Here is a 26,305-nt window from a genome sequence, read left to right as displayed (position 1 = left end):
CTTCAAGACTGACGTAACTTTGAACGCCTCGCACCCAAAGGATCAAGCACTTCAACACGATTTCCTTTTCAAATGAATCGATGGGATGAGCATGCATTTCACCTCGTAGAATTAAGCTAATCACGTGATTACAGCAACCTCAAATTTTTCGACAGAACAAATTTAGCTGCAGCGCGCGCGGCGAGCACGCCTCACGAACCGGAATGACCCAGGACGTGAGCCCACATCCCAAGAGGACAAATGTCCTCCGTGGACCTACAATTCAATTAACACTCATTTAGAAAATATGTGGGAAAGGACAGGGTAATAAACAACTAAAAGACACCATGGCGGTCGCTTGTGGGCGGTACAGTACAGTCTCCCCCCTGCTCAATCGGAAGAAAGCCTTTAAAAAAGAACAAACCTTTCTTAAAGATCCCAAATCAAAATCCCATTTTTTTTTTTTGTCCACACCGAAATCGCATCCGTAGAGAGAGACAGAGCGAGTCCCACGAACAACAGTGTCTCTTTCTCTTCTCCTCTTCGCCATCATCATCATCGCCATCCTGCTAACAAATCCGACCTGAAAACCCTAATCCCACCCTCTTGGAATCAAATCCTCTCAGCCTTCATCTCTTGCCTTTTCTGGGCGTAGAATCTGGTCATCGTAGCGGGGTTGGCTGAAGTAAATAGTGACGGGTGATACTGCTTCTGTTTTCTCCCCGTTATCCCATTTTTGACCCCATCTTCAGCTTCGATTTACTCCACCTTCACTTTCTTCCACCCCTTGCCTCTCCAAGAACTGCACCAGCGCCGAGATCGGTGCATACCCATTTCCACGAATCCGCTCCAGACCCTGAATTCGACGCAAAGTTCCGTCCTTTGATGCGATACCCGTATGCCCATCTTCGCTCTCGAGCTCCATAACCGACCCAGATTGCGAAGAGGCAGAGAGATTATTATTCAATGATGGGAGCTGAGAGAAAATGGATGTTCACGCTTTTCTCAGCCACATTCCTCTCCCTCTTCCTCCTGCTCGTCTTCTCAATCTCCGCCTTCAGCTCGCCCAAGCCCCTCCCTTCGATAATCCTCCGCGGCCCGCACCACCCGCCCGCCTTCGCTTACTACATATCGGGCGGGCGGGGCCAGAAGGACCGGATCCTCCGGCTGCTGCTCGCGGTGTACCACCCGCGGAACCGGTACTTGCTGCATCTCGGGAAGGAGGCCTCGGATGACGAGAGGAGCAGATTGGCGGCCGCGGTGGAGGCGGTGCCCGCGATTCGGAGCTTCGGCAATGTGGATGTGGTGGGCAACCCGGATCCCTTCACGTACATGGGATCGTCGAATATTGCCGCGACCCTGAGGGCCGCGGCAATTTTGTTGAAGGTGGACAGCGGTTGGGATTGGTTCATTACTCTGAGCGCGTTCGATTACCCGCTGATCACGCAAGATGGTAAGCAGTTTCGGAGAAAATATCCAGTTTTGTTTGTTTGTGTCCTGCGGTTGGGGATTATGTTGGATTTTGTGATAGAGCTGTTCTTCTTTGGCCAGTATGTGAAGGAGTTGTTATTGGCGTCTCTTTTGTCTGTGATTTCATGATATTAGTTGAGCCAGATGCTGCGTTGGAAAAATTCTCTGTTACTTGGAAGTTCCATTTCTGGGTTACTTCTCGATATGGAAAAACCAATTACCGATTTGCGAGGGTAGAAAAAATAACGTGCCTTCACATGTCAATTGTATAACAAAAAAGGGAAATTCTTCGCCTCATTTGGTATGTTATTGATGAGGCAAACTGCTAGTTTGGCCTGTTATTATAGGATCTGTTATGTGTTCTGTCGATCAGTAATCCTCTAGGGACCAAGAGGTCTTTGGTATGCTTACCCGCACTTGAGAGATAATATCAAAGCAAATTTGATGTAGTCGGAATCTGAAACATATCCAGTGAGGGTCTATTTTACATGGTGCAACAGAAAGGGCTGGGTTCCTCGTTTTTGGCTTAGGTTGCTTATGACTGGGATGTAAACCTGTGGCTTTTGTAAGGCCGATGTTGATTTTTGCAACTAGTTGCCCAAATTGTACTTTTCCTTCTATTCTGAGAGTAAGCAGGAACGTTGTTTTGGGGGATCTGGCTGGTGCAGCTGCAGGCCCCTGCTTATTCTGCCATTTAGAGACCATGGTGTTATCCTTTTGTGATCCTTTTATGTGTTTTATCTATCAGGTGCCTTGTGGTGTTTGAGTGATGCATTGCATGTACATGATCCTCTTGGAGTCGTGTTTTGCGTAATTCTTGTCATATTACCTGGAGCCCATGACCTTTGCTCTAAGCAATCTTCACATTCTTGCCATATGGTTGCTTTCAGAGAGATCCAGCGACCCATTTGAGTTGGCTGATGTGGATCCACCATGATGGTATCATCAAGTCAGATTGAACTGTTGCTGAGTGAGAGGCAATGTCCATCAACAGTTTAGATTACTAAATTCCTTGCTAACATGTACTTACTCCTTTTGCCACTCATATTCCCTATAGAAATATGCTGAAATAGCGCCAAACAATTTCGAGTGTACTTCTGACTATGCCCAGCATTAACTACATACAAAACTCAGACCCAAATGCCAGTTAAACTTGCGCAAGTATTTCTTGTTAGTTTTCACCTGGGATGTGAAAGTGGAAGCCAAGGATTGATCTCTTCGTCAGTAAGGTTGTTTCGGTGCAGCATTACATCAGGTTTTCGGCAAAGATTTTTCTGTTGTGATTGGGCATAAAACCTGTGTCAATATGTTTCAGCTCTGCCTGTATTTTGACCTAGTATTAACTTAATCAAATATGGACATTTGATTTCATGGAGTTCGCTAATGCTGGATTGGTGCATGCTAGAGAACATTCAAAGAAGATTCAGAAATTAGACGTTGAAATTATGTCACTTGATACTGTGATAGTGCGCTTTTGTAGCGAACCAGTGCAAGAAGGCTTTAGTTTGGTTGTTGTTAATGGTGTTGTTGATGGGTATAGCTCAGGCTGCTATGATTCCAGTTGTCTACCCCTGAGACAAGAGACCCACCCAATTTTTATGCAAGATGTCTTTATTAACTTACAAGTTGCGAGTGGCGTTGTATTTTAACTTTGAGGGATTAGCCCTGATTATAAGAGAGAAGGGCGAACTTTTGGGGGAGTATGGGGGGTTAACTCGAAATGAGAGACCTTCGGCATAAGTCTTGATTACCTCTTTCCTATGACACAGGAGATGTATGGACTTTGTTTGTGCATGTCCAGAAGTTGGTACATCTGGATGGCTACTATGTGCTCCGACTGCTGCGGTACATCTTGATGGTCTAAGATGTTCACTGAGTCTTACATAGAAAATTTGGTGCAGGATCTTCCCTCCATGCAGACTGCCGTCAGATTCTTTAGTTTCTTCCTTTTGCTTTGCTTGACATACTTTCTTTGAATATTTCCCCTATGACCTGGACACTTTTCCTTCTGTCAAGTTTCATCTACCAAAATCTCGATTTATATTCTCAATTTTCTTTGAACTCCAATGCTAGAAACTAATTAGTAGTTTAAAATCCTTCTCGAGTTTGCCATCATGACATGTGCCCTTTAATCTTTCACACTGTTCTAGCAATACATAGGCATTTCTTTCTTTCATTTTCATTGCAGCTTGCTTAAACTTATTGGGCTGCTGGGAAGTCCCTTGATCCTCTGGTTTCCCCTTGCAGATCTCTCCCACGTTTTCTCCTCAGTTAGCAGGGATCTCAATTTTATTGATCACACCAGTGATCTTGGATGGAAAGAGTAATTTCCTCTCTCTCTCTCTCTCTCTCCCGCGCACACACGCATGCACACAAGAAAAGCTCTTCCAAGATGTTATTTTGAAAGGATCGTCTTAACATATCCTGATTGCTTTCTTATTCTGGTGCAGACAGCAAAGGATCCAACCTATTGTGGTTGATCCTGGGCTATATTTAGCCAGGAGAACTCAAATTTTTCAAGCAACAGAGAAACGACCAACCCCCGAAGCATTTAAAGTCTTCACCGGTAAAGATTTCTCAATGGCCATCACCTATTAAAGTATCAAGTCAGAAGCAGATTGCTCTCTAAGCAGACTCACGTTGAGCATCTCTTGATAGGTATAATAACTAGTGTTTGTGCCTCCATGCAGGTTCTCCTTGGGTCATGCTGAGCCGACCCTTTCTTGAATTTTGTGTTTTTGGTTGGGATAACTTGCCTCGAACCCTTCTTATGTACTTCAACAACGTGATGTTATCGCAAGAAGCATATTTTCACTCGGTCATCTGCAATTCCCCCGAGTTCAAGAACACCACTGTAAACAGCGACTTGAGATTCATGATCTGGGACAATCCACCTAAGATGGATCCCCTGTTTCTCAACAGTACCGACTATGATCAGATGGTCCAAAGTGGGGCTGCTTTCGCAAGACAGTTCAAAAAGGATGATCCCGTTCTGGACATGGTCGATGAACATATTCTCAAACGTGGGCCCACCCGAGCTGCCCCTGGACCGTGGTGCACGGGTCGCAAGGGCTGGTTGATGGATCCATGCTCTCAGTGGGGTGATGCTAACGTCTTGAAGCCTGGTCCGCAGGCAAAGAAGCTTGAAGATTCTGTCATGAATCTTGTCGATGACACGAAGTCACAGTTGAATCAGTGCAAGTGAGGCCATAGTAGTTCAAGAAGGAATGAATCATTTCCCTGATAGCGGTGCAGTCACATAGGCGATTTAAAAGGGTAGCCGTCAGTGGATATACATTCTTTCAGGTTGAATGAAACCGATTCTTTTGAGAGTTCCTCTCATGATCTCTTGACGGGCTCCTGTTCTGTGGATAATAGGAGGGGCGGAGAAGGTAAAACAGAGCAAATTCACTTCAAAGCGTGGGCTGGCATTGTGTTTTGGGGAAAGGAGATTGTATGGTGAGCCTCTCTATTATGAAAGAGGATCTCTCTCTCTCTCTCTCTGGGCTCGCAATTTGCATGCTCTTTTTCTGCATTTGTATTGTGTAGGTTCTGCCTCTGCTTTTCATTGATCACAGTTTATTGGAGGAAAGTGCATTCTTTAACCTGCCGATGGTGCTCTCTCTCTCTGTCTCTCTCTCACTCATATTTTTTTGAAAACTGAATCCTGGAAACAAGATCTACTAAAATGAAACAGTTCGGGTCATTAACATTTTCTTCAAAAGACTAAATCAGGGTAATCAGATGCTGAGTTGCTCTGTGTTAGCATGTCCCATTGAAATCGCAAATAAGCGATGTGGGATAATTTCAATACCCCATCTCACGTGCTAATCGGACTGAGTACCACATGTGGTATTGTCATACGACATAAATCTTATCTGAACGGAAATTGACGTCGATACCATATTAGGGTATGAAACGGCATAGGATTATATTAACAATTACTACATACAAATCACAGATACAGAATTAAGTAGTTTTAAACAAGTCTTTGTATGTCCAGTATTACGTGGCTCGTATCTTTAATAGACCCGACCATTGACAATGGGTGCAAACGACCAATTTTTCTGATTTCCAAGAACGTCACGTAATTATCAGAGTGCTACGTACTTTTTAGGTTAAACCCCAAAAATTGGCCTAAAACTTTTGCCTGTGCGGAGGAAAAAAATAGCTCAATATTTTTCTCCACAAACTTTCGCGCGAGGGGCGAGAATACCTACCGTTAAAATTTTCAGTCCAAGCAAGATGATGTATAAGAAAAAGAGGCCGATTTTCTAAAAGAAATCGGCACCGTTTGGCTCTTGCTGACTTGTCATCGGCATCTTTCGCCTCAGCTCAGCTCTTTCAATATAGGAATAACGAAACAAACAGTTTCTGAACTTTAGCCCGGCGTGCAATTTGGCTCTTGAACTTTTAATTTGTTCAATGTAATTTTTGAACTTTAGCCTAATGTTCAATATGGTCCATGAACTTTTAATTTGTTCAATGTGATCCCTAAATTTTTTGTACATGTTCAATTTAGTCCGTGAATTATATGAAAATGTTCAATGTAGTCCCTAAATTTGAATTAATGAAATGACTATATTGAATATTTTCGTATAGTTCATGGACTAAATTGAACATGTACCAAAAGTCTATGGACCATATTGAACAAACTAAAAGTTCAGGGATCACATTGAATATTATGCTAAAGTTCATGGATTATATTGAACAAATTAAAAGTTCAGGGATTAAATTGCACGTTGAGCTAAAGTTTCGAGACTATTTGTGTCTTCAGCCATCGCCGTTTCGTTTCCCCTCTCTCTCTCTCTCTCTCTCTCTCTCTACCTACCCACCCACATGGACCGGCGTCGTTTCCTCCGGCGCTCGTCGGCGCAAGCCCGCTCCTTCTTCGCCCCCGCCTCCCCTCCCGGAGCGCCCGCCCCTTCACCTCGAATCCGGCTCGCGTCTCCGTCCGGCCACCGTCTCGGCCTCAGCAGATCGATCCGCGGCGGCTCGGGGCGTACCCATGACGGCCCGCGTTCGGACGGGACCGCCCGGGACGCGGATGAGCTCGTGAGGATCCTGTCGAGCGCCGCCGGCTCCGGTTCCTCCGTCGAGTCGTCCCTGAATGGCGCCGCGGCGGCGGCGGCGATGCCGCCGGCTCTGGTCGCGGAGGTTCTGAGGAGGCTGAGCAATGCGGGTGCTCTGGCGCTCTCCTTCTTCAGATGGGCTGAGACGAAGAGAGGGTTCGAGTATAGCACCGAGAGCTACCATGCTCTGATCGAAGCTTTAGGAAAGATCAAGCAGTTCGGCTTGGTGTGGAAAGTGGTCGATGAGATGAAGCAGAGAGGGTTGGTGACTAAAGAGACCTTTGGGTTGATCTCGCGCAGATACGCGAGAGCCAGGAAGGTTAAAGAAGCGATCGACGCCTTTGAGAGGATGGGGAAGTTTGGATTGAGCTTGGATTCGTCTGATTTCAATAGGTTGTTGGATACTTTGTGCAAGTCGAGAAATGTGGCGAAAGCACAGGAGGTGTTTGATAAAATGAAGGGGCGGTTCAAGTTGGATCTCAAGTCGTACAGTATTCTACTGGAAGGTTGGGGTCAAGAAATGAACTTGTTGAGGATGATGGAAGTTTACAGGGAGATGAAGGACGAGGGGTTTGAGCTGGATGTTGTGGCTTACGGGATCATGCTCAATGCGCATTGCAAGATTAAGAAGTACGATGATGCCGTTGGGTTGTATCATGAAATGCTAGCCAAGAACTGCAAGCCTACTCCTCATATATTTTGTACTTTGATTAATGGGTTGGGGTCTGAGAAGAGGTTAAGTGAAGCATTGAAATTTTTTGAGCAATCCAAGGCTTTTGGGTTTGCTCCAGAGGCTCCGACTTACAATGCTCTGGTGGGAGCTTATTGCTGGTCGATGCGGATGGACGATGCTTATAGAGTTCTCAATGAGATGAGAAAATGTGGCGCCGGACCAAACTCCAGGACTTATGACATAATCCTTCACCACTTGGTAAAAGCTAGGAGATCGAAAGAAGCTTACTCGGTCTTCCAGAAGATGAGCAATGAACCAGGGTGCGAGCCAGCTCTGAGTACATATGAGATCATAGTGAGGATGTTTTGCAATGAGGACAGGACGGATATGGCATTGAGAGTTTGGAAACAAATGAAGGACAAGGGTGTCCTTCCTGGAATGCACATGTTCTCTACTGTGATTGCCAGCCTTTGCCATGAAAATAAATTGGATGATGCTTGCAAGTACTTTCAGGAGATGATGGACGTGGGTATACGTCCTCCGGCTAATACGTTTAGCAAGTTGAAGCAATGTCTCCTGGACGAGGGACGGAAGGATGATGTTCTGAATTTTTCTAGGAAGATTGACAAATTGAGGAAAACACCACTCGTCTCATTGTAATACGCCAAAAGATTCTGGCCTCTTGATAATGCCTTGGGTTCTTATTTTTTCGGCCTTTGGGTATATTGACTCTTAGAGCCTCTGTTGGATGCATGTGCAACTGCGTAAGTAACTTAAGGACCGACAGCGGTACTGGAAAACCCATTTTGTAAGCATGGACTTGAACTAAGATCAGGTGGGAGATGGATGGAAATGCTCACTTAAGTCACTTGCTCACACTTCTCTGTCAAATCATTCCTAATTTCTCATCCTCTTCGCCCTTCTCCATCTCTACCTTTACCATCCCCAAACTCAGCACGCCTTCTTTACCTGCTTTATCGTTACAGTGCTGCCTTCTGCTCGGCATTGGGAGAAGGACCAGAACCTCTCAGTTGATCCCTACTTCATATTTGTAACCTTCCCTGTCTCGTCTTGTCACTGATGCTCTGAGTGCGTTCGATTACCCATTGATCATGCCAGATGGTAAGCAATTTCGGGAAAAATAACCAATTTTGTTTGCTTGTGTTCTGTGGTTAGGGAATATGTCGGATTAAGTGACATTGTTCTTTTTTTTGCCAGTTTGTGAAAGAGTTGTTATTGGTGTCTCTTTGTCTGTGATCTCATGATATTGGTGGAGCCAGATGCTGTGCTGGAAAATTTTTCTATTACTGGGAAGTTCCTTTTCTGGGTCATCTCTTGATATGGAAAAACCAATTGCTGATTCGCGAGGGTTGAAAAATTACACGCCTTCACATGTCAATTGTAGAAAAAATGATAAATTCTTCCACTCATTTGGTCTGTTATTGATGAGGCAAACTGTTATTTTTGCCTGTTATTATAGGATCTGTGACATGTTCTGTTGATCAAATTGTAAGGTCGATGTTGGTCATTGGCCAAATTGTACTTTGTAAGGCCAATGTTGATTATCGCAACTTGTTGCCCAAATTGTACTTTTCTCTCTATCCTAAGAGTAAGCAGGAACTGGATATTGGGGGATCTGACTGGTACAGTTATAGGCCCCTGCTTGTTCCATAACTTAGAGACCATGGTGTTGTTCATATCCTTTTGTGAGCATTTTTTGTGTTTTATCTATTTGGTGCCCTGTGGCGTTTGAGCAATGCATGACATGAACATGATCCTCTTGGTATTGTGCTTTACATAATTCTTCTCATACTACCTGGAGTCCATAACGTTTGCTTTAAGCATTCTTCACATTCTTGCCATATTCTTGCTTTCAGAGAGATCTAATTATCCCCATTTGAGTTGGTTGATGTGGATCCACCATGATGGTACCATCATGTCAGATTGAACTGTTGCTGAGTGAGAGCCATTGTGCATCAAGAATATAGACTTCTAATTTCCTTGCAAACATCTACTTACTCCTTATCCACTCATATTCCCTGTAGAAATATGCTTAAATAGCTCCGAAAAATGATAAATGTTCTCCTGAATATGCTCAGCATTAACTACATCCAAAACTCAGACCCAAATACAGTTGAGCTTGCACAAGTATTTCTTGTTAGTGTTCACCCGGGGTGTGATGGTGGAATGCAACGATCCGCCCAGATCTATCTGATCTGATTGGGCATAAAAACTGTGCCTATATATTTCAGCTCTGCCTGCCTTTTGGCGTAGTATTAACTTGATCAAATACGGACATTTGATTTTCTGGAGTTCTCTCATGCCAGAGTGGTGCATGCTAGAAAGCATTCATTAAAGATTCAGAATTAGACCGTGTCATTTGATACTGTGATAACATGCTATTATAGCGAACTCCAATCTAGTGCAAGAAGGCTTTTGGTTGTTTTCAATGGTGTTGTTGACGGGTATAACCCAGGCTGCTTTAATTCCAGTTGTCTACCCCTGAGGAAAGAGACCAACACAATTTATATGCAAGGGGGACTCATATAAGGAGATGTCTTTATTAAGTTACAAGTTGCGAGTGCCATTGTATTTTCACAACGAGGATTAGCCCTGATTGAAGGGCTAATTTTTGGAGGTGTCTGGGTGTAAATAAGAAATGAAAAAACTTAGGGATAAATCTTGATTACCTCTTTTTTATGACACGGGAGATGTATGGACTTTGTTTGTGCATGTCCAGAAGCTGGTACATCTTGATGGCTACTATGTGCTTTGACTGTTGCGGTACATCTTGATGCACTAAGATGTTCATTGAGTCTTGCATGGAAAATTTACTGCAGGATCTTCCCCTTCATACAGGCTGCCCTCAGATTCTTTAGTTTCTTCCTTGTGCTTTGTTTGACACTTTCTTCGAATTTTTTCCTATGACCTGGATACTTTTCCCTGTCAAGTTTCATCTACCTCTGTCTTGATTTATATTCTCAATCTTTTTTGAACTCCAATACCAGAAACTAATCAGTACTCTAAGATCCTTCTCGAGTTTGCCATTGTGACATGTGCCATTTGGTCTTTCACACTGTTCAAGCGATCGGCGTTTCTTGTCAATCATTTTCATTGCAACTTGCTTGTACTTATTTGGCAGCTGACCTTGATCTTCTGGTTTCCCTTGCAGATCCCTCCCATGTTTTCTCCTCAGTTAGCAGGGGTCTCAATTTTATTGATCACACCAGTGGTCTTGGATGGAAAGTGTAATCTTCTCTCTCTCTCTCTCTCTCTCTCTCTCTCTCTCTCTTTCTCTCTCTCTCTGTCTCTCTCTCTATCACACACACAAAAAAAAAGAAGAAAAAAAGAAGAGAAAAAAAAAGCTCTTTCAAGATGTTTTGGGATGTTTGTCTTAATATATCCTGATTATATTCTTATTCTGGTGCAGACAGCAAAAAATCCAACCTTTGTAGTTGATCCGGGACTTTAATTAGCCAGGCGAACCCAGATATTTCAAGTGACAGAGAAACGACCAACCCCTGAAGCATTTAAAGTCTTCACCGGTAAAGATTTTTTCAATGGCTGTCGCCTATTAAAGTATTAAGGCAGAAGCAGAATTGGTCTCTAAGCAGACTCATGTTGAGCATCTCTCGATAGGTATAACTGGTATGTGTGCCTCCATGCAGGTTCTCCTTGGGTCATGTTGAGCCAACCCTATCTTGAATTTTGTGTTTTTGGTTGGGATAACTTGCCTCGAACCCTTCTGATGTACTTAAACAACGTGATGTTGTCGCAAGAAGCATATTTTCACTCGATCATCTGCAATTCCCCCGAATTCAAGAACACCACCGTAAACAGCGATTTAAGATTCATGATCTGGGACAATCCACCTAAGATGGATCCCCTCTTTCTATACATTTCCGACCATGATCAAGAGGTCCAAAGTTGGGCTGCTTTCACAGGACAGTTAAAAAGGACGATCCTGCTCTGGACATGGTCGATGCACATACTCTCAAACGTGTGGGCCCAACCGAGCTGCCTCTGAGGCTTGGTGCACGGGCCGCAAAGACACGGGCCGCAAAGACTGGTTGATGGATCCATGTTCTCGGTGGGGTGATGTTAACATCTTGAAGGCTGGTCTGCAGGCAAAGAAGCTTGAAGATTTTATCATGAATCTTCTAGAGGTATTGAAGTCACAGTTGGGTCAGTGCAAATGAAGCCTTGGTAGTTCAAGAAGGAATGAATCATTTCCGCAACAGTGGTGCAGTCACATAGGCCAGCGTAAGAGGGTAGCTGTCAGTGGACATACATTCTTTCAGATTGAATGAAACCGATTCTTTTAAAGGTTCCTCTCATGATCTCATCACGGGCTCCGGTTCTGTGGATAATAGGAGGGGTGGAGAAGGTGAAAACAGAGCAAATTCACTTCAAAGTATGGGCTGGCATTGTGTTTTTGGGAAAGGAGTTTGTATGGTGAGCCTCTCTATTAGGAAAGAGGATCTCTCTCTCTCTCTCTCTGGGCTTGCGGTCTGCATGCCCTTTATCTGTATTGGTATTCTGTAGGTTCTGCCACTGCTTGTCATTGATCACTGTTTATTGTAGGGAAGTAAATTCTTTTTCCTGCTGGTGTGCTCTCCCTCCCTCCCTCTTTCTCTCTCTCTCTCTCTCTCATCTTTCGAAAACTGAATCATGAAAACAAGATCTACAAAAGAGAAACAGTGCAGCTCATTGACATTTTCTTCAAAAGTTCACATCAGGATGCTGAGTTGCTATCTGTTAGAATGTCCCATTGTAATTTCAAATAAGCGATGTGGGATAACTTTAATATGACATCTCACATACCGATTGGAATGAGATGTGAAATTGACAAAGCTTCACACGCAACATAAATTTGGACGGAACTTGACCCTGATGCCATGTCAGTACGGGTCTGTTTAGTAACGTTTCTGTTTCTTTGTTTTTCTGTTCTTTTGTTCCCCGGAACAGAAAAAGAACAGAAATCCGTTTAGTAAAAAAAATCTATTTTTTTTTTCGTTTAGTAAAAAAAATCTATTTTTTTTGTTTCTAGAACAAAAAAGTGTTCCAGAAATAGATTTGGAATAGAAACAAGAAGCATAAAAAATATGCTTCATGTTTCTGGAACAAGAAAAAAGAAACGATTTTTTTTTTAGAATTCTTCAAAAACAAGAAACAATCCATCGGCCGCAACCCGCCCACCGCCGCCTCTCGCCGTCCTTCGTCGCCACCTACCGCCCGCCTTCCTCCGCCGCCGCCCGCCGGCCAACGCTCGCCGGCCGCCTCCCGCCCGCTGGCCGCCTCTTGTCGTCGACCACTGTTCTCCGCCGCTCGACGCTTGTCGCCACCGGCCGCCGTCCTCCACCGCTGGCAGTCGTGCTCCATCGCCCGACGCCGGCCGCCACCCGGCGCTGGCTGCCTCCCCTCACCAACCACCTGATGCCGGCGATCACCCACCACCGGTCGCCGTCCTCCGCCGCCCCCGGCCACCCACCACCGGCCGCCATCCTCCGCCGCCGGCCATTGTGCTCCACCGCCCGACGCCGGCCACCACCCGGCGCTGGCTGCCCTCGGCCGCCGGCCACCTCCCGCCTTTGGCCACCCGACGCCGGCGGTCACCCGCCATCGGCCGCCATCCTTCGCCACCGACCGCTGTGCTCCATCGACCGACGATGGTCACCCTCCGCCGCCAGCCACCTCCCGCCGCCGCCCCCCGCTGCCGTCACCGTGCTCCGCCGCTGATCGCCGTGCTCCACTGCCTCCCACCGCCGGCCACCATCCTCTGCCGCCGCCGACCACCGTCCTCCGCTCCCCACCACCACCCGCCCCCCACCGCCACCCGCCGTCCTCCGCCAGTAGCCCAGAAGGGAGAAACTCGTCCATGGAATAGAAATGGATCATTCGCGCCCTAAACGCATTTCTATTCTTTTTCTATTCCAGGAATAGAAATTTTGTATAGTTACTAAACGCTATTTTTTGCTCAGAAATTGTTCCAAGAAATAGAAATAGAAAAAACTATTTCTGATAAAAAATTGTTTCTGGGAACATAAACATTGCTATGCAGACCCTACCTGTAGTGTTACTTTTAACACTATTAATGCATATAAATAAAAAAAAAAAAATACAACGAGATGTGAAACAATATTTTGTCCCGATTTTGATCTCCCATAAACTTTTTGAGTAATGTTTTAAATGAGTTAAGCACTCTCATGGAATGTCCGATTCTCCTTCTTAAAGCATTCTTTTTAATGTCTACCAAAGAGATTACATTCTATACCTAAATCATAAGTACTCCCTATCTGTCAGTTGGAGGAAAATGCGACGCTTCATTATCGAATAATGCTAACTAGGTTAATATCGGTTTACAAATTGATGTGCTAAATGATAAGATATTCGAAATGCACATCTATAGACGGCCATTATCACTTGGTACACGAACTCTTGCGATCTGGGGTTAGCTAGCAGTTGAAGTGCATACTCGAATTCACAGAAGAACCGAAGTTACGGAAGTTCATCTTATGCAGCTATCACGTTGACCTTTTATCGGTGCAGAAATACATGCATCAAAGACAATAATGTATAATAGAACACGAAGAACTTGTATCCTTGCACTCACAAAAGAACCAAGGTTATGGAAACCCATTACGACATATACGACAATGCGTCGAGAAAGCTAGATCTTTTCTAGCCATTCTACGCCAAAAACGACGTTCACAGTGATCGCAAACACTTACTATCGGCTATCGAATCAGGACTCGAAACAGTATTCACTCAATCATAAACTTCAAAAACGACCTATAGTAAATATAGAGGGAATGCATCAGTGTGGCTAGGGTTTGCGCGGTTCACTCAGAATCGAGCCGATCCTGCTTAGCCACTGTTGCGACCGAGCATCTTAATTTCGCAGCTTATACGGCAGATTCTTCGGCTTAGGGTCTTGATACGCGTGCGACGGACCTTAATCTTCATGTCTTCAAGCTGAATAGTTTCTGATGACTTGGAAATGCCTGGAACAATGGCACTTGTGTTAGAACTTACGTATCTTACAACAATGTGCAATCGCATGATTTTCCCTTCATTGAAACAGCAAAAGAAGATTAATAGAGTTTCGGAATGTTAAATAGAACAGTATGATGCCAGCACTTTTCTGCTCCTGCCACTCATATACACGTACGATGTACATACATGTCGCGCGCGCATATACGAAAGGTGAGGAAAAGTATCTATTGATATATTATCGTGCAAGAAATTCATTTTAATTTCTCGACGAAGATGAGAAGGGTTAGGCTTACCTATTTTAGCCAAAGCCGGGGCCGACTTCCCCTTTGAAGATGGAACCGAAGCTGTTTCTAAGGATGGCATGGAAGCCGGAATCGAAGCCGGATGGGAAACTGGTTTTGGACCCCAGTGCGATTTTGGCGGCAGAGGTGGAGGCGGAAATGGAAACAGGAACCGATACGGACACAAGAACGGCGGCGGCAGCGGCGGCGGCGGCAGCGGCGGCGGCGGCGGCGGCTGGGGCGGCCAGTCCATATGAGCCTTGGCTCTGCTCTCTGGTTTCGAGTGATGACCGCCCATCTTCCCCCACAAAACCAAAAGCTTCATGTGGAAATAATCGAGGAGGTTTTGTCGCCAAAGGTTGAGTTGTTGATGCAAAGTCTCGTATTCCTTAATGTCTCTTCTTTCTTTTAAAGCAGCTGCACAACTTATTATATGGTAATGCCCATTAATATTGCATGCAAATATTGGATTTCCTTCACAAAATAGGGTTTGGGAGATCCTGTTCTAGGGAAAGAGCATCCAGTTTTCATTTGCAAGATATTCACTTGCCATGCACAAAACAGATGTTTTTTACCAAAATATAATTGTTTTTAATCAAGAATATATAACTAATGACTGCCCTATGGAAAAAATATATATATTCTACCCTCCAAGCATATCTTTTTCGAAAAGATATTTTCAAAATAAAATCTCTCTCGAAATTATTTACCATAATAGCCGCCTTTATCTCTTCCTCCTTAAATTATTGAAACGATTTCTAACACTCTGCACAATCTGTTCCGCTGTCAATGTCCACCGTGAAGGGTTGAGAGGATCATTTGGCACACTAATTTCTCCGAATATATATATATATATTCATTAATTGTTGAAGGTATCAATCCTCGGTACTAATTAAATTTATCAAGCATTGTTATCGGATGCTTACCTTAAATTCGATATAATGCACATTATTGCTATTTCAGGAATAAATATATATATATATATTCTTTTATTCCTGAAATAGCAATAATGTGCATTATATCATGGTATCAGAGCCAAGGGGTAGATAAGGATATTCTTTATAATTTCATTCTCAGTAAAGACGATTTCCTTCGTGGAGATCTTTTCAAGTGATTTCTGGATGTGTTCCAGGCAGTAAAACCCAGTGGGGTAGTAAGACCGTTGGCAAGCATCGCCGAAATCTATTGAAAAGAAGAAAGTAGTCTTTTGAAATGAACTTATTAAGGAGATCTGAGTCTTCTTCTAGTTCTTTATCACAAATGTCCTCAGATCAAGGACCAATAAATAGGGAAGAAATTAATATAGAAGATTTCAATAAATCTATTGAAAATTGGTTTATTCCAAAAGTCAAGTTGGATAAAATTTATGAACATTCTAAATTTAGGCTCTTTGGAAACAATGATTACGTCATTGTTACTGAAGAAAGAGATATTCCACTTTCTAACTCCTTTGCTTCAATACAACTTTTGAATAAGGATTCTATAAAAAAGCATTCCCAGAAATGGAACTATATGCACATAGGATTAGTACAGGTTGGTGCAAAACCCCTTACCAAAGAAGGATTAGATACTTCCTTACTCCTAGTTTTAAGAGATGCTAGACTTTTAAAATATGAAGAATCTATTCTTGGTGCTGTCGAAACCAGTCTTTGCAGCGGACCAATTCATTTTGATAGTCACCCTGGTCTTACAGTCTCTCTCAAAGACAAAAATATTTTAAAATCTCTCACTCTTCAAATAAAAACCCATAATTATTCAATAGCTGAAGGTTCTATTCCCATAGCCCTTATATACAGAGTTTATTACAAAGTGATGAATTACGCAGCCGGGAGCAAAGCTTTTAAATTGAATTCCAATAGAGAAACCCTCCTTTTACAAACTGATATTTCTAAAGCAAATGTTACCATTCCCAGGACCATTCCTTGGAATCGATAACCCTTCCCGATCGGTGGGAATTAGAAAACCGAATTCCCCACCAATCATTCAAAATTCTGATCCTACCAATATCATTCAACATCCTGAAGGAAGAGTAACTATTCAATTTTCCAGAAGATCTATAGATATTCCTAGAAGGTCATGCGACATTAGATCAATTCCTTCTTGGCATTCTACTTCTTCTAGAAGGTCGGTAGATACCATTCCTAATGTTCCTTTAAATATCCCTTTGAATAATACTGAGGAAGCATCCACGAGTGCTCCCCCTCTTCCAAACATCAGTGGTATAGATAACAGGTCAGGAATTTCCAGGCCAGTTTATCAAAATACTCCTGACTTCCCTGATCCAACTCCTTCCGAAATGGAAGATCCTGAAATCAATGTTTTGGAAATAGCCTTTGAGCCTGACAAAATCATCTTGAATAAAGAATTCAATTCCTTTGATAATAAACATATCAGAGAATGGTTCTTTGCTAACTTTCAAAAACAAGCACTCGAAATCAAAAGGGAATATTATGATTACATGTATCAACATGAAGTCGAAATATTCTTCTTTGATTGGTTTGAAAATGAATTTCTAAAAGAAAAACAAATTTTTGTTCTAGATCAATTTTATAAATGGAAATTAGATGATGGCCATGTCATCGAGTCTAATCATCCCCCCCTTAGAAAAATCAAACTTGAACACCGAGAAACAGAAATAATTGCTTCTCCTTTCAAAACTGCCTCTGAAGCAGATGGCATCGGTATTAAAAAAATTGTTGAACAAAATAATTTTTCTAATCAACACCTGCACACCATAGGTAAGCAGCTTGATCGTATTGAGAATCTTACTCAAATTAATTTCCCATCTTCTTCTGTAACAATTCAGAAAAAGGATTTAAAACCGCCTCTCTTTAGGAATTTTGAAATTCCAAAGAATCCTAGTCTTGATTTTGCCAAAGCTTTAGAGGATAGAAGAAAACTCCTCAAAGGAAAAACGGTTTTGATTCCTAAAAATCCTATAATTTTGGATACTCCTTTAATACAAAATCTGAGTGTCAAAGACACTCCTGACCGCATTGAATCTTCCAATCAGATCAATCTTTTAGATAAATCCGATACTGAATCCCTTCCAGAAATAAATCGTATCACTTGGAAGGATCCTCAGAAGTTATATTACTCTCGTGCGACTCCTCCTGATATTCTCACCGAAGAAACTTTTTCTAGAGTCCAAAACAAGTATTCTTCTGATGCTATCTATGAATGGAATATAGATGGTGTTTCTGAACAAAACCTTATAAATATTCTGACTCAAATGGTCATGCTTGCTAATACTTATAAAACCATCCCTGATACTTCCGATCATTCTGTTGCTTATCTTTTAATAGCCGGATTTACAGGCCAGCTCAAAGGATGGTGGGATAACTATCTGAATGATGAGCAAAGGTCTCAAATTTTAAATGCCTTTAAACTCGACTCTTTTGGTCAAAATATTCTTGATGAGGATGATCAACCTATCCAAGATGCTATTAATACTTTGATATTCTCCATATCCCAACATTTTCTAGGAGATTCTTCTCATATTCTCGATAAAAATCAAGATCTTTTGTCCAATATGAAATGTAGATCTTTAGGAGAATTCCGAGAATATAAAGAAATATTTTTGCAAAGAGTATTCCAAAGAACAGGTACGCAACCGATCTTTTTGGAAAGAAAAATTTCTTCTTTGGTTTACCAAAACTCATAGGAGAGCAAGTCCGTGGTAAGATAAGAGAAGAATATGGAAACCAGATTCCATATGACCTTCTTTCTTTTGGTGAACTAACTTCTTATATTTACAAAATAGGAACACAATTGTGCACTAACATTCGTCTCCAAAAACAAATCAAGAAAGAACAAAAACTTTCTAAAAAAGGATTAGGAGATTTTTGTGCCCAATATGATCCATCTTTTGAATCTTTTGAAAAATCCAAATGTTCAGGAAAATGCCCTTCTAAACAAAAGGATAAAAGGAAATTTTATAAGAAACCTTATAAAAAGAAGTTTGATAAAAGACTTTCTAAGAAAAAGGAAAATGATGATTCTGATAAAACCAAAAAACCCAAAAGGGATTTTAAAAAGATCACTTGTTATAATTGTGGCAAGAAAGGCCACACCTCTCGATTTTGCAAACTCAGCAAAAAGGTCAATGAGTTAGATTTAGATGAAGAAACTATTAATCAACTCAATCAATTAATGATTGAAACTGATAGTAGTTCTTCTGATGAATCTAGTCTTGAAAAAGGTTTGCAAATTTGCGATTTAGAAACCTCTTCTTCAAGTTCAGACAGTGAAAATGAAGAAGCCACCAGTTTTGAAATAAATGTTTTGACAAAAGAAGAAGAAATTCTTCTACAAACTTTTGATGAAATATCTGACCCTGAAACAAAGATTAAATATTTGAATCAATTTCAAAATCCCAAATCCGTTTCTAAACCCACTCTTCAAACCGATAGTCCTTACAATATTTCTACTATTCTTGGCAAAACCAAAAAAGCAAAATTTAAACCTATTTCTATTAGTGACCTAACTCAAGAGATCAATAAACAAAAACAAGAAATCCAGGATCTCAAGGCCACTCTGATAATTGTGCAAAAAGACGTTTTGGATATTAAAATGAAAAATTTAAAAGGAAAACAAAAAGAAGAAGATTTTGAAGAAAATGTTCCTGAACCTCCTTCTTCTTCTGATACAAACTTTCTTTTAATGCTTTCTGAAATTACCACCAAAAAATGGATTATCAATATTTCTATCAGAATCCAAAATGAAATTGTTTTGGAAACAACAGCCCTTTTTGACACTGGTGCAGACCTTAATTGTATTAAGGAAGGTCTTATACCAACCAAATATTTTGAGAAAACTTCCCAGTCTCTCAAATCTGCATCCGGGGATAGACTTATGATTAATTACAAAATTCCCGAGGCCGAGATCGTGAAAGACCAAATATCTTTCAAAACTCCCTTTCTACTTGTTAAAAATATCAAACAAAATGTTATTTTGGGATCACCTTTTATCAACTTACTCCAGCCTTTTAAAGTTTCTGAGAAAGGAATTGAAACTGAAACCTTGGGCAAGAAAATTTGCTTCGATTTCATTTCAAAACCCCAAACCAGAAATTTGAATACCCTTCAAGAACATTCCATTTCTGAGATAAATTGCATAATTCAAGATAAAGAAACTCATCTTCAGTTTCTTAAAGAAGACCTTGAATATAAGAAGATTGACAAAAATCTCTCTGAAGCAAACCTTCAGAAAAGGATTTCTATTCTTGAAAATCAAATCAAAAATTCCATATGTTCCAATATTCCTAATGCCTTCTGGTCTCGTAAATGTCACATAGTTGATTTACCTTATGAACCAGGATTTTCAGAAAAAGATATTCCTACTAAAGCTAGACCTTCTCAAATGAATCACGAAGTCCTAAATCTCTGTCAAAAGGAAATACAGGAACTTCTTGAGAAGAAGCTTATTAGGAAAAGCCAATCCCCTTGGAGTTGCTCTGCTTTCTATGTCAACAAAAATGCTGAACTAGAAAGAGGAGTCCCAAGATTAGTAATAAATTATAAACCCTTGAATACAGCTTTAAAATGGATAAGGTATCCAATTCCTAATAAAAAAGATTTGTTAAATAGACTTTGCAATGCAAAGATCTTTTCCAAATTTGATATGAAATCAGGCTTCTGGCAAATTCAAATTAGTGAAAAGGACAGGTACAAGACAGCCTTTACTGTCCCTTTTGGCCAATATGAATGGAATGTCATGCCTTTTGGTTTAAAAAATGCTCCTTCTGAATTCCAAAGGATTATGAATGATATTTTTAATCATTGTTCTGATTATATTATTGTTTATATTGATGATGTTTTAATATTTTCTACGTCCATAGAAAAACATTTTAAACACATCAATCATTTTATCAACATTGTGAAGAAAAATGGTTTAGTAGTTTCCCCTACTAAAATATCCCTTTTCAAAACAAAAATCCGTTTTCTAGGACATTACATTCATCAAGGAACCATCATTCCTATTGAGAGATCAATAGTTTTTTCTTAAAAATTTCCTGATGAGATCAGGGATAAGACCCAGTTGCAAAGATTTCTTGGAAGTTTAAATTACATTATTGAATTCTTTCCTCGTATCAATATAATTTGCAAACCGCTTCATCAGAGGCTCAAAAAAGATCCTCCACCATGGACCCAGATTCATACTGATATTGTTAAACAGATCAAGCGAACTGTCAAGGAAATTCCTTGTTTACATCTCGCGGATCCTTCTGCTTTCAAAATTGTGGAGACTGATGCTTCTGATATTGGTTATGGAGGAATTCTCAAACAATCGAAAGACAATAAAGAACAAATTGTTCAGTTTGTCTCCAAACATTGGAACGATTGTCAGAAGAATTACTCTACAATCAAAAAGGAAATCCTTGCTATTGTACTTTCTATTTCTAAATTCCAAGGAGACCTTTTGAATCAGAAATTCCTATTACGCATTGATTGCAAATCTGCAAAAGATGTTTTGCAAAAGGATGTTCAAAATATTGCTTCAAAACAAATCTTTGCCAGATGGCAAGCCATTTTATCTGTCTTTGATTTTGATATAGAATTCATAAATGGTTCTTCAAATTCTCTCCCAGACTTTCTCACAAGAGAATTTTTACAGGGAAAATGCCTCCCAAACCACCCAACAAACCAACAAGGAGAGACAAAGGAAAACAGGTTGCAGAAACATCTTCCGAAAGGAAAACCCCAGGCCTGACTAATATCAGAACCTGGCTCCAGGCTACTCAGCAACCATTGAATATTACTACCATTTCTAACCAGGTCAAAAAGGAACCTGAAAATCCTTCTGAAAACCTTTCTCAATTCATAACACAGTTATCCCAGGAGGAAGCAATACAGCTTCTCTAACAAGCCTTCAATAGTCAGCCTATCCAACAAGCCTTAGATAGTCAGCCACGACCATCCATGGCAATGGTAAGCCCTGATCCCTCTCCCATAGCCACCCAAAAGGCAAAGGGAAAAACAATTTCTAGTGAGGTGGTCATTCAGTCTACTCAGACAGCCCCTCCAAAATCAAAATTTTTCCATAAAATAATATTTCAGAATGTTTGCAATGTTGAAAATGGTTTTTATAATGCAGATCCATACATATTTGCTAGGAACATGTTTTCTGAAAATTTTTTATACACTCCTCATGATGTTTACAAAACACATGAGTTTTATGAGAAAATTCTGGAAGAAACCAAATCGGTGACATTCAGACATTTCTCCGATAAGGGCCATGTAAATTATTCCACGGCCAGAATTCATAGGGTCATTCACCCTTCTCAGTGGAAACCAAATCCACTAACCTTGCAAAAACTTACTACCAAGACAAATGAAGCCCTTCCATACAGGACCTCCTTTTCATATTTTGACTACCAACAAGCCTGGTGGAACACTTTCTGGAGAAAGAATACCAATAATACCCATACTTGGTTATTCTTTTTCGAAGACTTTGATATCAAATCCATTCCATATTGGTTTATTCGCTGGTGGGAACATTTGGGACCTACTGACGAATTAATCCACCCAAAAATCCAACCCAGTTATGAACACTTTCTAGAAAAATTCACCCCACTTCCATTTGAGAAAAATTTCCCCAAATTGATGCTCTTTTTCTGTTATTTCGGAGTATCTTGGGTTCTTGGATGGTATTTTGATTACAGAAAATCCCCTGAAACCGGCATCCCCATTCTCATAAGACGATTCAAAGTCAAATGGTGGGATGGTTTCAAATTTTTTGATAGGGTTACCAAGCAGGCCGTCACAGAATGGCTAATTTCTAGGGGTTCCATCCCCATCAGTTCTGATAATATCACCCCCTTTCTGCATGACAGAGGTTTTGTGCTTTCTAAATTAGCATCTGCTAAGTCTCATCAACAGCTAGCCGGAATGCTAAAACAAGCCCTTTCTGAAATTGAAGAAACTGGTTCTTCTCATTCCCATCATAGTGGCAATTCAAATGAAGACGACTGCTATGGGATCCCAGGATTTACTCCCATTCCTCACAACTGGGCAAGTGTGAAGGATGAAGAAGAAGAAGAAGAGCCTGAACCAGTGGAAGATCTCTCCAGATTCTCCTAAGGACAAGGCGCCAAAAGACTCCTGGCTGTTTTCATAATTTCTAAGCCGAAAGAAGTCTGTCAACTTTTCTTTTTTCAGAACTTTCATAATTATGTTCGGCCGCTGTTCACTGTAACACTGTGCACTTACCGCTACAGTACTACCCGTGAACTATTTCTACAGGAACCCATTTTGCTTATATAAACAGACCTCATTCACTTGAGAGGGGAGAACTCCTCCAGACCCCTTCTCTCTGAGTTCAAAACCTCTCAAACTTCCCCAGTTCTCTCCAAGCCTCTTTCGAGAGAATAAGAGATCATCCATCTCACAACCTTTCAAAAACCTTTCATATCCAGTAAGCTTCTGGTCCCTGTTTTCATATTATCCTCTGGATCTTAGTTTCCTTTCGAGAAATATAGTCTGCAGACATCTGCTAGAACTATTCTCAGGAAACACAGTTTCATTCGAAACTCCATAAGATCCATCACTTTCTACCAAAGAAATTTTCATACAACTGCACTTGTACTTCAATATCTACATTCTGTAACCTTTTTATACTGTTATTGTAATCTTTCAATATTGTTTATATACCAGTCATTACTCTAGTTCCTTCTTGCATTTACATACTACATACCCCACAAACGGCAGGTCGAACCGCCTGTGGAAGGTCTGTACTTTAATTCATAACAGTTCTCTGCAATTGTTATATATCCTTACTTCTTCTTACCGTTTTGCCCTTTCTTCCTTGCTTAACAAAACCACCTACATGGTTGGTCTAGAATTTCTAGCAATTCTTCTTATGGTTTTATATATTGCTTACGGATTCTTTATTATTTATAATGCTCGCGCTTTTATTTAATTTTATTTATTTAATAGTTTTCTGTGTAGAAATCTGCACATTTATTTTAGAATACATATTTGCTGTTGCTAGAACCAGAGACATATCCGAGATTCTATACTTATTTTCACAATATATTAGATATTTTGAAAATTTAGAACAACGTTTAAAAATTACATACATCTTTGTTGCTCTGTTCTTTTTATTACAATTTCCAGAATTTTATCCTATACTCTTTTCTAATAAACGCAAAAGATCAGATTAATTATAAAAAATTCTATATTACATTTTATCCTACATTTCTTTTCTAATAAATGAATGCGTTTCTTATTTTAATATGCCGATACCTGCATGTCTCAGACCCTTAATTCGACAATGCCCCCCCCCCCTCCCCCCCTCCCTCCCTCCCTCCCTCCGGGAATATTTGGTTTTCCCAAGAAGGGGAAATACTCTCTGAAAGTTTTACTTTTCAGTAATTCTGACGTCCGAACAAGAACCATGATGAAGTCTTTTAAAAGGTCCGAAGTTTTTAGATATGGTTGGGTTACTCAATCGATTCAATGGAGTGGACACTAAAAAACAATTAAGTTCTTGCCTATTTGTATGGCTAATGGCCTGAAAACCTACCAATAGTACCTAACATTCCAGATTTGGTGAGAAATTAATATTATTCTATGCTCGATATTCAGCTATTATCAAATAACATTATATTTTCATTTTTAGCTCTTTACATATTATATAATAAAGCAAATTAAAAGACACTTTCTGCCTCAAACTTTGGCTAAATAGATTTCAATAATGTCCATGGTTTTTTTTTTTTGGTCAGACAATAATATCCTTGGTTGATATGGAAAAAATGGAAGAAAAAATATATAATTGAGTAAAAGATGAAATGGTAATTGCAATGGACCGACAGATAATCGTGTTATCCCATAAATCTCTCATTAATTGTAATTTCCTATTAAATATTTTCATACAATTACAATTCGCTCCGATCCTAAAGCAAACCAAATTATACTTCTCTTCTTTTGATAGCTTCTATTTCTTTTTCTGCACGTACATGGTATGTGCTCTTTTTTGCTAGTATTAAACAAAAGCTAGGAAACCATCTTTGTATTTGGATTTTGATTTCAGATATACACAAATTTCTTGTATTAGTTCAGCTACAGCATGTGTTATTCATGCACGACGTATGTGATGCATAAGATACTGTATATCTCGCACGGATATAAAATCCGCATAAAATTCGACACAATTAGAATTTCTGTTTTTAGGTTTGAGAACTCCCACAAGCAATATACACAAACAACAATCATTAATATCAAGAGTTTTTTTCCCCAACCCACATTTTTTACAAACTGTTTTCTCAGAAGAGAGCACTTTCAATCTTATTTATCTAACGAGGGTATTTTGTGATCTGTAAGCTTCTATATGGCTTTTTCTTGATTTTTCAATTTTTAGTATCTCAGTCAATCAAGAGAAATATAAAGATTTGCCTTTTTAATAGCATAAAAACAAACAGTTTTTCTAGAAAAAGTTAATTACTCGACTAAAATATCGTATGGATATATATATATATATATATATATATATATATATATATATATATGATATCTAATAATATCTTAATGATAGTACTATCCCTGATATAATTAGCATAATTGTTTATCACTAGACTAAAATATTATAGTTGGATGATTTTGGATTTTGGAGTTTTTAGGGATATCAATATTAATGAGATGAGATATTTAAAAATGATAATCCAATATACAAGAAGTGATTATAGATTTTGAACCATTTTTATTTTTGATGTTGTTTTTGTTTTGAATTCGAATGACCCATATATTAAACCCGTTAAGTTTATGTACGTGTATATCATATAGCCACTATTATTAGTTAAGGATATTTCAAGGATTTTAAAAATAGAAAATTACTTCCCTTTCTATGACATGTAGTTTATATTAATCTAACTGTCAATTTATTATATTATTTCGATAAAAAATATTATTATATTATGAATACTAATAATAATATTATACTAATTGCCATTACTATACTTGTAAGGTTAGTTGCTACTTTTCAAATATAGTTTTTTCTCAGAAAATTTCATATAATCATATACAGTATTAAATTAAATAATCAATAATAATTTCAGTTACTGTGATATTATAACCTTGAGAATATTATAGCATAATACACTATTAAATGAAATGATTAATAGTTATGCTAATTAGGCAATTTTGATATATCATACACGATATTCGATCTTTGCTAAAAGAGATTTTTTTTTGTGCTATCGAAAATGAAATTTCTTTTAGATTTTCTCTTAATTGATTGGGATATTAAATTCAAAGACAAAGGAGAACTGCATAGATGTTTTTTTTTTTCCCTAAACCACATATATGTTTGCATGGCACAAAGTGACCTCATTAGGTACGTCAGATCGAAAGTGCCATTTTTTTCGGAAAATATAAAAAAAAAATTACATAGAGTGTGGGTTTGGGAAAAAACTTGTCGTATCAAAGGGTCAATTTTTCTCGATCTCATATGTATGTATATATATATTAATTACCTTAAATCATTGGAACAAAAACATGACCAAGTACATCTCATCACACAACCATCGGTTCCTAAGGCCGAACACGTGCTTCAATTATGCTTGGAAGGAGGCTCTATTTTTCACACATTTACTTGTGAAATTGGTGGAAAATGATTGGTCTAGATTAGAGAAATTGAATATTTTTTTGTTAATCCAAAGTTACGTACACCCAAACTCCAACTAACTCTCTGTATAGCTGGCCCCTTGGCCTTCAATGATTGATCAAATCATGTGTCGAAAAGGCCAATTTAATGAACCCCTTTTCAAGTTAGAACATTGTCAAAAGCAGGCATTTAATCAAGAAATTGACTTCTCTGATGGCCACCGTTCCTGAGGC

General features: G+C 39.9%; 2 protein-coding genes, 1 long non-coding RNA gene and 1 pseudogene across 6 annotated transcripts; 3 read left to right on the top strand and 1 right to left on the bottom strand.

The window, feature by feature from the left end:
* Positions 1–250: 250 nt before the first annotated feature.
* On the top strand, positions 251–5,054 carry LOC115689006 (beta-glucuronosyltransferase GlcAT14A). Its single transcript, XM_030615002.2, has 4 exons — positions 251–1,432; positions 3,697–3,772; positions 3,900–4,015; positions 4,140–5,054. Exons 1-4 carry the CDS (start codon positions 946–948, stop codon positions 4,652–4,654), a joined length of 1,194 nt encoding a protein of 397 aa, XP_030470862.1. The 5' UTR covers positions 251–945; the 3' UTR covers positions 4,655–5,054.
* A 1,162-nt stretch (positions 5,055–6,216) lies between these two features.
* Positions 6,217–11,066, top strand: LOC115688897 (pentatricopeptide repeat-containing protein At1g71060, mitochondrial). 4 transcript variants are annotated; one of them, XM_056304259.1, is made up of 4 exons: positions 6,217–8,316; positions 10,367–10,442; positions 10,629–10,846; positions 10,977–11,066. In XM_056304259.1, exon 1 carries the CDS (start codon positions 6,289–6,291, stop codon positions 7,852–7,854), a length of 1,566 nt encoding a protein of 521 aa, XP_056160234.1. In that variant the 5' UTR covers positions 6,217–6,288; the 3' UTR covers positions 7,855–8,316; positions 10,367–10,442; positions 10,629–10,846; positions 10,977–11,066. The 4 variants fall into 4 exon arrangements, with proteins under 4 accessions (XP_056160234.1, XP_056160240.1, XP_030470741.1 ...); XM_056304265.1 differs by having other exon boundaries at positions 10,625–10,846; XM_030614881.2 differs by having other exon boundaries at positions 9,072–10,442.
* Positions 8,175–11,795, top strand: LOC115689099 (beta-glucuronosyltransferase GlcAT14A-like; annotated as a pseudogene).
* Positions 11,796–13,771: 1,976 nt separating this feature from the next.
* LOC130137517 (uncharacterized) lies at positions 13,772–14,671 on the bottom strand. The gene is made up of 2 exons (XR_008815937.1): positions 14,484–14,671; positions 13,772–14,198 (listed from the first exon to the last, which is right to left on the bottom strand). It is a non-coding gene; the product is annotated as an uncharacterized LOC130137517 (long non-coding RNA).
* Positions 14,672–26,305: the final 11,634 nt, after the last annotated feature.

The sequence above is a fragment of the Syzygium oleosum genome, unplaced genomic scaffold, assembly GCF_021117445.2.
Source record: "Syzygium oleosum isolate NSW1041296 unplaced genomic scaffold, Sole_v2.1 Sole_v2.02, whole genome shotgun sequence".
NCBI classification, from domain to species: domain Eukaryota; kingdom Viridiplantae; phylum Streptophyta; class Magnoliopsida; order Myrtales; family Myrtaceae; genus Syzygium; species Syzygium oleosum.
This window is presented reverse-complemented; position numbering and strand designations above follow the sequence as displayed.